Here is a 12181-nt window from a genome sequence, read left to right as displayed (position 1 = left end):
CGACCAAAAATGGATTCAGACTACAGTCTGACTCTAAATGAAGATTCTGACAAAGCGCCTCTAAAAACACTTTCCAGCCCCTCACTGTGGAATTTTTGAGGAACAATCTACTGACTATACTGCAGCTCACCAATGCTCCTAGTAAGCAACTTTCTGTTTAGGCAATCAGCCTAAAACGAAGGTGTAGCACTTCCTAGAGCTCCGTTTGGAGTAATAATAGGGATCATCCTCCTCAGCAGCAGCTAACCAAAATGAAAAAGGTAAACACAGAAGCTCCCGCCCTTGTACCAATCCGAAAAGTAAATTTTCATCTCCATTTTCCAACTCTAACACACAGTTTGTTAGTATCCTTCTAAGGATACTAGAAGGATATATGTGTGTGCCCACCTATATATGCTTTTAAGCAAATCTGCCAACGTGAAATATCTAGGCCATATTTTATTTGGTCTGTGGAGGTTTCTTATACAACTAAGTATTACTAATTCTATTTTCTTAGAACTAGAGGTGCAACTACAATGATCTATCCCCTAAGCTTCACTTTCAAATGAATGTGTAGGTGAACTTAAAGCAGACTTTCTAAAAATAGTTTGTGAGTTTTCAGTAATTCAGCTATCTCCATCTTAAAATTCCTTAGTTGACGTATACTACTCTGTGAAATCCATGTCCAGATTATGACTTTCCCCCCACACAACATGCCAACCTATCAGAGAATTATAACTAAACAGATCTGGATTTAAACCCTCAGTTTGTCCCTTAGCAGCTATGTCATCTTTGACAAATTACTGTAAACCACTTTAGGGTTATATTTCAAGGCCCTAGGTTTTGTATGTCAGTAATCATTGGCAATTGGTAATAATAAGAGATCCTCATTATGTAATGATTGAAAGAAAAAATGCTTGAATAGCACTGAGCAAACTGTGAAACATTCATGCAATTTATTTAATTTGGGGTTTTACTTTTAAGTTGTAAAACTTTCCCTTAGCAATGTTTACAGAGGGCCTTTGCTGAATGTTATTTCTGATAGTTTTAGTTGATTCTTTAAATAACAAGAGATTTGTTCTAGCAAAGGATTTATCTTTCTTTGGAAGAAGCCAAAATCATCTCCATTTAAGGACACGTAAGCAGCTGCTGCAAAAGATTTTAGTTACCCATAAGAAAGTGAAGCAGACTGAGTTCACTCTGCTGTAAGTATTTTAAAAATTAAAAATAACAAGTAGCTTCTCCAGAATTACAGTCGAGATTTAAGAATTAGAATCTGGAGGTGTGGTGATTTAAGTAAATCTAATATATAAACAAAAAAATTACAAAAAACAGGAAAAAGATGCCTGGCTTGTCGAAGGAATCCTTTTCTGTTCTCAGAAGTTCAAAACATCATTCCATTTACTAAAATTTCATTTACACAGTAATTTTCAGGAAAACAACTACTGCATTAAATGAGGCACACCCTTTCAGAAGTACTAAATTTCCAAACACATGCACACCTATTGTCAATAAAGTATCACTAACTAGGATGCCACTGATTAGTGATTTGTGATTATTTCTTTTTTGCTAGAAAGTTACTCTTGATACTGTCAGCTTATTGGAATTTTAGTAAGATTTTATGGTAATTTAATGTAGCTGTTAAAAAATCCTAAGTACTTAAATGTGTAAACAGCAACTTTTCTTGGGGTGATATCTATCAGTTCAAATGAGAATTACTATTCATAAAAACGTGGTTAAAGCCCTAACTAAGAAAACACAGAGTTTTTAAAACCAAAATCAGATTTCTCAGCCTGGCTTTCTCACACATACTCTCTCCCCCATACACACGTAGGTATGAGAAAAGAAGAAAATAAGTCAGGAAAAGGTATAAAATTTGATTCTGTGACAATGTTTAATTATTGTCTTGCTAGAAGTTAACATTATGAAGCTGCAGTATTAAAGCAACAGCAACAACAAACTCAATGAAAGTTGTTTGGCTTAAGCCAGTATTATTATTCTCATTCTATTAAAATTCCTATTACTTTATTTTAGTTCTTCAACATTATTACCCTCAGTTTACAATTACTTCTAAGCCTGAAGATGCATGAACCTCTAAAAAAGAGCTTTCTATCACGCTGAACTTACTTTTTCACTTATCTCCCATATACTTTTTAAAATAAAGAACAAAAGGCACAAAGTGTTAATGACCTTTCCATACCTAAGGTTAAGATAAATGACATTCTAAAACGTTTGGTTGTGATAAGACTATGGCTAACCAATCATAACTTCAGAATTCCTGCGTGACATCATAAGACCTCCCTAGAACACTTTTTCTCCTCCACCTACTTCAATTGTTCCCATAACTCCGGTAACAGTCAGAAAACTTTCCAGCTAAACACCGGATAATACTTCATACAACTTACAATATTCTATATTGTGATCATCACAACAGCCAAGGTAAGAAACAGATTTCACTGGTTATGGCAATTCTTACTTTCTATAACTCAAACTTACTGAACTTTTTAAAAAGTTAATCATATTTTATAAACTTCAGTTCAAAGTTAGATAATAACATGTCTGACTGACATAAAGCTTAATTTCTAAATAAATGCTTACCCATTCAGTGATAGTAAGAATAAGACTTAACCCAGAAATGATAAAGATAGCAGTCATCTTTGGTCCTGGTTGTTGGTTTGTCGTTTTAATTTAACCTTCACTTTTATTGCTCTTCAAAAGTAAATTTCTGCCAATTAAAATATCTTTCAATCATGTTACCATGTTTGGTACTAGTGGTGATTTGATTTCTCCATGCAAAAATGTGGTTTCATTTTGTTATGTGTTACTCTGCTGAGAAGTAGGGTAGGACTGAGCTGTCTGCTTACATCCGGAATACTAAGAACAGTTGTGTTACTGGCATCACTACTCCAATATTATCATTATGATTCTTTACAGGGAATATTAATGAAGTGGAGTTTAAGAACATATAGCACGAACTAAGTCCAGTCAACTTCTATTAAAAAATCCAAGCTTTTAATAAATTGAGTTATTTATATTAAATTCAATATTATATCATAAATAACAAGTTTGGACATTTCAAAACACTTGTCAAAAACATGTAAAATTCTTTCTGAAGTTACAGAACATTAATTTCTTTATTTTAAAAATAAAGAGATGTTATTTTGGTAGCACAAATATTCCTAAGTATCTCATTTGAGTGAATTTGATCAAATGAATGTTTATTCTGCTATTAATGAATATACATTTATCAAGTTACTATCCTCCAGTGTTCCTCAGTTTCCTCTCTTGTATTTGGAAGGTGGAGAGGAGGATGAAAAAATGCCCAGGAATGGAGATGCCACCATAAAATTTATAACTTCTGTTTAAATTCTACTCTACTCTTTATCCTCAATTTAATATATGAAATGTGTTTTCATTCTTAACTTTCAGTCAGGGCATAAAGGATACTACATTGATTTTATTTCATTATTTTTATTTTTATATATATGTCAAAATAAAATTTACCTCTAGAATTCTAAGTTCTTATGACCAATGTTAACTCTACTGCTTTTTATAGATAAGAACTTTGTATAATTCCTTAAGCAGCTTTCCTTGAGGCATGCAAAAGCATTTATAATTTCTGTCTACCACTGAGGCACCCCAACTGCCTCTAAGTATCTTCATATTCATAACATGTTTTTACTTTGATGTTACACAAGAGTCACTCAGTGCAGGTGTTTTATATGCAGATTTATGCATTTTTACTCAAATATCTATCAAATTACATTCTCACACTTCATATGAGATGTTCATGAATTCTTTTATAGTACCAAAATTTCACATCACATACTGCTCCATGAAGTTAATTTCTAGAAAGAGCAGAAATTCTGCTATTAAAGTTATCCTTCGTGTGCCAGATTAACGGAAATTACATAGTTACAGTGACTGTTATTCAAATTTGAAACATAATACCCTAGTGCCAGACATAATGTCCCAACTAGTTCATCTCTTTTATAAGGTGAAATTTAAGTACTGTCTTTGTTTCATGTGGTTTAAGACTAAGTGCTTAAAAGAAAAAAAAAAGTGTCTGATGAAATAAAATGGAAGAAATGTGAAAGATGTTTAAATTATGAAAAATTGATTAAGTCTTAAAAACACGTGAAAGAGCTAGAGTACTCTGTTTAACTAAGAGGAGTCATGTCACTATCATTTCCTAAAACTCAAGTATCAAAATTATTTTAACAGTATTTCAGTGGACATAAGGGAAAATAATATTCCAGAAAAAACTGCATTTTGTTACTTATTGATATTATTTATTTCTTAATCTCACTAATTAATTGGAGATAGAATATTTACATAAACAAAATAGCTCCCCAGAAGAATTAAAATTTTAATGTATTAAATGTATTAGGTAAAATATTAACTGTGTCATGTATTAAAGTTTTAAGTAAAAATTAAATGTAAAAATCAGAGTACCTAAATTAGACTGTATATTTATTACCAATCCTAGAAATAATGAGGGCAATTAAAACTTCCTTCTTTATTCTTGAACAATTTTCTAAATGCACCACATACAAATATTTCATTTGATGCTCTTAAATCCCTATATGTTTGACACTCCATCTCTATTTTACAGTTTAGGAACAGATGCAAAAAGGTGAACTGCCCAAGGTCACAGAGCTAGAAAATGGTGGAGCCTTGACAAGAGCCAAGATTTTATGACTCTAAACCACACACACATCTCATCCACTGATCAACATGGCTTAAAAATAAATCATGACATTGGCAAAACAAAATAAATTGAAAGTCCTCAAATGGCACTCTAAAAGGCAAACTTCTATTTTAATTTAAAACCATTCCATTTTATTTAAAGTTAAATTTATGCATGAGGTATGATGTCCTTAATAGCCTTATAATATTCTCCTGATCACTTTCAAAGCCAGGAATATAAGAAAGTTATAGATGTCCTCAGTTATTAAGCGATACACCCTGGAAGACAAAACTCAAACTAACTGCACAGATTTTAAAGAACAATAACATGCACAAATTAAAGTTTCTTTTTATTTAATTTGTTTCATTGCTAAAATACTCATGTCTTTAATCTTTAGCTTTGATACCTAAAAGTCAGGTTAATTTCTCCTCAAAACTTTTCAAAAAATTACATTTTGTTATGTACTGTTTCTTAATCTCACTAATTAATTGGAGATAGGAGAATACTTGCATAAACAAAAACCACACTTTCGTATTTTATTCCAGTTCCATATTAAATCCTTGGCTTTCCTAAGTTTCATTTCTGACCTCCTCACATTCTACCATTGAAAATATTTAACCTCATTTGTTCTGAAGTGCTTGAATAGAGCAATCTTGCTTTATTTATGCTATGAAAATCACTAACTTTCATCTAAACTGTTAACACGGTACTGATCACACCAGCAAAGAAGAAAACCTAAAGGTTAGAAATCAAGGAAGTGATGTTTCTAAATTACAGTGACCTAAATCAGATAATATGTAGTCTCTTTGAACATTTCCAGAAATAGTACATCAATGTTCTTACCCTACATAACTCTGAAGCATGTATTACCAGAGAAACACAAGAAAATGAGGCCTGGGTGTACAGCTCCACCCCAGTAAACTTGTAGTCAACTGAGGACCTCTAGTGCTTTCTAAAATGTATTTCACCTTCAGGTCTTTTCCAAAACAGGGGGAGAGGGGAGGCCAACTTACCCACATTAGTGGGGATATATTTAACTGGCATTCATTTTCCTTAAAACTTCCTCTACACTTCCTCCTCACATGCTTTTCCCCCCCGAAGAAGAATCTGAAGGTTAAAAAGAATATTTTAATTGCAAATAAATTAATCTTAGCATAATAAACAGACAATAAAGACAAGCCTACAGACTAGCAACAGCAGTGTGCCAATTTCAAAGAGAAAATCTGTATGCTGCTGTTTAATGAATTTTCCTAAAGGCAGAGCTTTGAACTCAGGGAAACAATTCATTATGGGGTCAGTTTAGGGGTTGAGAATATGTTGATTTTTATATGTTTACACAATTCTTCTCATAACCAGGCAGAAGCAGCTTGAAGATCCTTTCAAATAGCCAGTGTGGACCAACAAAGCTCTGGAAAGTTGCTGACACAAAATAACTTCCAATACAACTTCCAAGTTTATTAGCATTAGGCAATCTCAAAAGGAAAATGATTCTACCAAAGTGAACTTTTGGATGCCAACAGATTGATGACAAATCTAATGATGAACTGTCCTGATTTAATTCAACAACCACAAAAAAAAGATGCATACACAATCGCTTCTGGATTATCTGAGAAAATGACAGCAAAGAGTAGGAAAAAATAATGCCCCCCCCAATAATCCTAATATAGACAAGTCCTGTAACTCAAATCTATAGAGAATTCTAATCTTCTGAACCAATCTAATGGGAAAAATTTTTCAAAAAATGATCTGTCAGACTGTACTCTTAGATGTGTATTACTTGAATTTACTAGCAAAATATGTCCATGTTTACTTTACTAAAAGCATGAACAAGCAGATAAAAATTAAAGGGAAGCAAAATTCTGAACACCACAAATAAAGAATCTAAGGAATTTATGGTTTCAGCAGAGGGAGTACTGAAAAAAAACTGAAGTTCAGTAAGTTCTGCAAAGCACGGAAAGTGCTTAAATTACACGTGGGGATTACTGCTCAGCGTATATAACATCGTTAAGGTATCAATTGTCTAGCAAGTCATAAAGCAGACACCAAAAGTCTGCAAAAGTCTACTGAAGTTCCTTTTGCACAAGAATGCATCTGTTGTTACCTTAAGAAATAGAAATCAATGCACACGAAGTGAGAACTACTGCAGAAGCTGACAAGGTACCTTGCACCCAAAATGTTGCCTAACATGGCACATGATACCTGTTGAAGGATTAGAGTTGCCTGTAGTTTGGTCTCTCCTTCTTCCACTTCAAAAAAACAGAATACTATCTTGAACTTGACTGTATTTACTTCCCAATTTCACCTTTTTGAGCAAAAGAGGAAAAGTGGACAAGCAAAGGCTTTATAAATCCTACAAAGAACAGTAAAGGGTTATTCTTCCCATCCTTCCAAAAATTTGAATAATCACAGTGCCCACAGGCATACAAGATACTCTGTGGGTACTTTTCTGCCTCTTACATGTAACTCAAGAGACGGATCTGGCACATCTACAACCAAATTCCTATCAAAGCATCTTTCATATTTTCAATATTCTGATACTAGGGCCCGGATGATGAATTAATTTTCAAAGTATCCTTACTCCTCTTGTCCTAAACACTTAACTTACATAACTGTCATCCTTTTAAAAAGCCCCCCCCCCAAGGGGGGGGTTTTGGGAGGGTAGAGCTAATTTCAGTCTCCTTGGATGTTTAGGCCAGATGTAAGTTCAGAATACCCCAACACAATCTATTTCTGACTATCCCAAAAGAATGCTCTAAAAGATTAAATTAAATGAAAATATAGTGAAACTATTTTTCTAGGCTCTCTACCAAATAATACTGCATTAACAGCTTGGCTCTAAGAAAAAGAAGGAAAAAAAGACTGCAGGAGTTCTAAACTCATAGGATGGCTGTGACCACAGAGGAGGAAAAAAATAAACACCTGACAACCATGCCATAAATTATGATGTAGTGAAGGTCACAGACAACTCTAAAAATAGGACTGTGCTGTTCCCACACACGGTTTTTCAATTCTCAACATATGACTGGAAGCCCCATCTTGTAGGGATGAATTTTGGCTTAATTATTATCATACAGATTTTGGAAGTTCAGCAGAATTAGGATTCAACACATTGCAGATTGTACCACTGTAAAATAAATTGGGCCCAATAAATTGCATGCATATAGCTAACATTTCAGCATGTAAAGTAGATTTGTTTTGGTTTTAGCATAAGGTTATAAAGTGACTACAAATCACTCTAGAATTATAACATATTTCTAAGTTTGACAAGAAGTAAGACAGTATCTTTGGTTGTCTCCTTTATAATCAACTTGTCTCCAGGAACAAACTACCCTTTTCCAACAATAGTTGGCTGAAGTATTATGAGATCATCTTTAAAATCTATTCATTGTATATTCATCATTAGATAGCTCATCTATTTAGGGCACACCTCTTTGTATTTCACAAACACCAAATATCCACTTGTACAAAGCCCAGTTCAGGCTAACAAAAAGAAAGAGACTTGAGAAGAATATTGGAGATTATGTGTTTATCAAATTCTATTTTCTACATGGTTAATCTGTTAATCACAGCACTATCTTTGATCATTAATAATTTTCTAAAAATATTAAAGTAAATCATAAAAACCCTTGTTCAACTTCACTGACTTGTTCAAATGGTACTAATTTTGCACTAAGTACTAGAATACCAAATAAACACGTGATTTCTTATACTCACGAACTAGAATTCTAGTTGGGGGCACAGGCACGTAAATCAAAATTACAGCACAGCCCAATAGCCATATCTTGATACAGGTAATACCAGAGCCCTACTAAAACCCAACAGAGGTGATAACCAATTCTGCCTTAATGAGTAATGGAAGGTTTCATTAGGAAGTGATATTTAAACTGGGCCTTAAGGATTAACTGAAGTTTGCCTGGCAAAGAATCAAAGGTAGAGGCAGGGGGAGGGAAGACATTCCAGGCAGAGCCAGAACAACATGTGCAAAGAACAGAATCATAAAAGGGAATGAAGTATTTATGGAAAGGTGACATGTTTCATGTGACTCAAGTACCACTCACCAGTGTCAGGGTAGGGAGTGACTCTTGTGTATGCTTCATGATGAATAACTGGCCTGCTCTTCCCTTTCCATGTTATATCTCCCAATAATTTTAAAATTTAGACCTTTTATACCATTTAAGTCCTGAAACTTCACAAAAATTAAGTTTAAATAGGAATTACCAATGCTAATTCTTTACAACCTTCTTAGTTGTACTCTGTTATATAAAGAGATTAGTCAGATTTATATAATAAAGTAACAAAGAAAACCTTCTCCACAATTACCCAACAGTATAAATCCGCTATATCTATAATAAACAAATATAAGCCGAAACAACTTAAAGGATGCTTCTTCTTAAGGAACAAAAGAAAACCCCTTTATTTCTATAGTATTTTACCTGAGGAATTAAAAAAAAGTAATTAAATTAAATTTATACCAAGATTATGCTGTCATTTTCTATTAAGTAACAGCCACTTGTGTTGGAGAATGAAGAATATATGCTAAATACATATATATATATGTGTGTGCACTAGAGAAACACAGTTTGTTACCAACTCTTTGAAAGAATGAAGTTTGACCTAAGTTGGTTTTTTGGATCTCCTCACTATAGGCCAATACTATGAAGGAGACCAGAGTCTTCAGCCAAATGAAAGCCCATAATTCAAACATATATATACACTACCAAATGTAAAATAGATAGCTAGTGGGGAGCAGCTGCATAGCACAGGGAGATCAGCTCGGTGCTTTGTGACCACCTAGGGTGGTGGGATAGGGAGGGTGGGAGGGAGATGCAAGAGGGAGGGGATATGGGGATATATGTATGCGTATAGCTGATTCACTTTGTTATACAGCAGAAACTAACACACAATTGTAAAGCAGTTATACTCCAAAAAAGATGTTAAAAAAAAATGAATAGAGCCAAGTTGAAGTGCTAAAATTATATAGAATCTAACCACCATATACCACATGGTTTCTTTGTAACAATAAATGAGGAGTTCTAACTGATCAGTCCTAATATATATCTTCCCCTTCCTCATTCTTTCAGTTCTTCCCTCTACTGTCTTCAGCACTAGTCTCTCTCAGAAATACAGCTGAAGGTTGAGATGGGTTTTCATGAGACATATAGCCACTAGAGAGAAAATGAAATCAGGCAGCTGGGGTAAGGTAATAATACCTTGATTAGCAGTGATATATCAACAAATGTTAACAGCTATTATCTTTGGCAGTTAATTACGGTTATTTTAAAAATTCCATTTCTAATTTTTCTTATTTCAAAATTTACACAGACGTATCCTGATTGACAACAAATATCACCAAATGTTAATAGCTATTATCTCTGGGCAGTTAACTCACAGCTAATTTTTAATCTATATCTAATTTTCTATAATGATCTGTTGTTTTAAGTTGTGTTTTGTTAATTAATTAGCACCGATAATTGATTAGGCAGCAACTAATTAATTAACTAGGCAGAATAGCTTGTGGGAGCTCTGAAAGAAAACAAATGGAAATGCTGTTCTTAAGTACAGGTCCTTTGCAAATAGCAACTGTCTGTGGTAGACAGTGAGATAATGATAATTTTATTACTATGCCTTCTGAGTCTTGACAGCCTTCAGTACTTAATATCATCTTGTTAAAAAGTTACTTAAAATAGCATATTCTACAAAGCTATAAAATCATAAAAAGGAATGAGAAACATTTGAATCTATAGTTCTGGTAAAACACTGCTCATTGAACTATTTTATTCTGGAGTGAAATCAACATCCAGAGAATAATTGAATGCATGCATTTCTTATTATACGACTTGCTCTGGAGCTATTTATATACTAATGTTCACAACAATTATGCTCACCGAGAAACAGCCTTAATAAAACTATATGTAAGGACTTCCCTGGTGGTGCCAATGCAGGGGGCACAGGTTTGAGCCCTGGTCTGAGAAGATCCCACATGCCATGGAGCAACTAAGCCCGTGCACCACAACTACTGAGCCTGCGCTCTAGAGCCTGCGAGCCACAACTACTGAGCCCGCAAGCCACAACTACTGAGCCCACGTGCCACAACTACTGCAGCCCACACACCTAGAACCCATGCTCCACAAAAAAAGAGAAGGCACCGCAATGAGAAGCCCACGCACCGCAACGAAGAGTAGCCCCCACTCGCCGCAACTAAAGAAAGCCCACACACAGCAACAAAGATCCAACACAGCCAAAAATAAATAAATTCATTAAAAAAATAAACTATATGTAAGAACTTTTGCCCAAGGGAATAGCCCAAAACAAGCTGCACCCTAACCAAACTATACTTCCAGTCATTTTGAGAGGAGGAGGCAAAGACTAAAGTTATTACACCCCAAATACAAGACATCATGGTGACCATCACCAAAACAGACTGACAGAGACAGAGCAACACACACACAGACTATAGAGATATTTGATGTCATAAATACAAATAATGTTGAGGAAGAGGGATTAACGCAAACTGTTTTACCTGTTCAGAGGATAGGTTACACATATTATGCTAATCCATTTTCTATTTTTACATTCCAGACAACCTAAAAGAAGACAGTGATCTCACACTTGGCTGGCAGCTTTTTATCTTTCTCTTGACCGTTTAAAACTTCAGGCTTCCTGCCATCCTGGTGTCATGGATAAAGTCCAATACCTCACTCGCTCTGCTATAAGAAGAGCTTCAACCATTGACGTGCCTCAACACGCACGTCAAAATCTCCAGAACCTATTTGTCAATTTCTGTCTCATCTTAATATGTCTCTTGCTGATTTGCATCATCGTGATGCTTCTCTGAAGTTCTGCTGCAATCTCCAGTGCTGCAACTTATCACCATCAGCTTAAAATCTATCATCCCATGAAGAAGGGAAAACGATACTATATAAGAGACCACTTCCTAAGTAGAAGAATTTCTTTGTGAAAAGGTCAAGATTTGGAACAAAACAAATTGTTAGCAAATGTATTCATCTGCTGGATGTTGTAAACATAAAAAGGGCTTTATTTTAAAAAATTAACTTTAAAATGACTATAATGTAACTGCTGATTTTCTCAAAAGAGCTTATAAGTTTCTATCCCAAATCTTTCCTAAGGATGAACTAGGGGTTTAGTTTTGAAATTGCACTGCTAACAAGTTCACTTCATATATAAAGCATTAGCTTCACTCTTTGGGGGTAAATATAATTTATACTGTACTGTAAAAGCCTCTTTGATGTTTATTAAGTATTTTTCAGGTCTTTACCAAGTATATCAAAATAATCATTCAAATGAAATGTCATCACTTGAAACAGCCCTAACATCTGTTATCTTTACTATCATCATACAGAAGTCTTTGTAGTAATTCTATCAGAGCATACATTCTAAAATAGAAATTATGTTTTTTGTATACTACCCTAATATTTTAAGTTTATGTGAATCAAGTTAAAAAAACCAAGATCATACCCTTACATAAGTAAAATTTAACTAATTTTTTCAAAG

The 12181-nt window shown here is 34.1% G+C and overlaps 2 protein-coding genes across 3 annotated transcripts in view; one reads left to right on the top strand and one right to left on the bottom strand.

Annotated features, from left to right (window-relative positions):
* CEP85L (centrosomal protein 85 like) overlaps positions 1 to 12181 on the bottom strand; it is a 153035-nt gene that overhangs the window by 76657 nt on the left and 64197 nt on the right. The gene's annotated exons all lie outside the window — the stretch shown is intronic.
* On the top strand, positions 2345 to 11902 carry PLN (phospholamban). The gene is made up of 2 exons (XM_065889181.1): positions 2345 to 2418; positions 11249 to 11902. Exon 2 carries the CDS (start codon positions 11346 to 11348, stop codon positions 11502 to 11504), a length of 159 nt encoding a protein of 52 aa, XP_065745253.1. The 5' UTR covers positions 2345 to 2418; positions 11249 to 11345; the 3' UTR covers positions 11505 to 11902.

Source organism: Phocoena phocoena, chromosome 12 (assembly GCF_963924675.1).
Source record: "Phocoena phocoena chromosome 12, mPhoPho1.1, whole genome shotgun sequence".
NCBI lineage: Eukaryota > Metazoa > Chordata > Mammalia > Artiodactyla > Phocoenidae > Phocoena > Phocoena phocoena.
The sequence above is the reverse complement of the archived record's forward strand: the minus strand, read 5'-3'. Positions and strand labels throughout refer to the sequence as shown.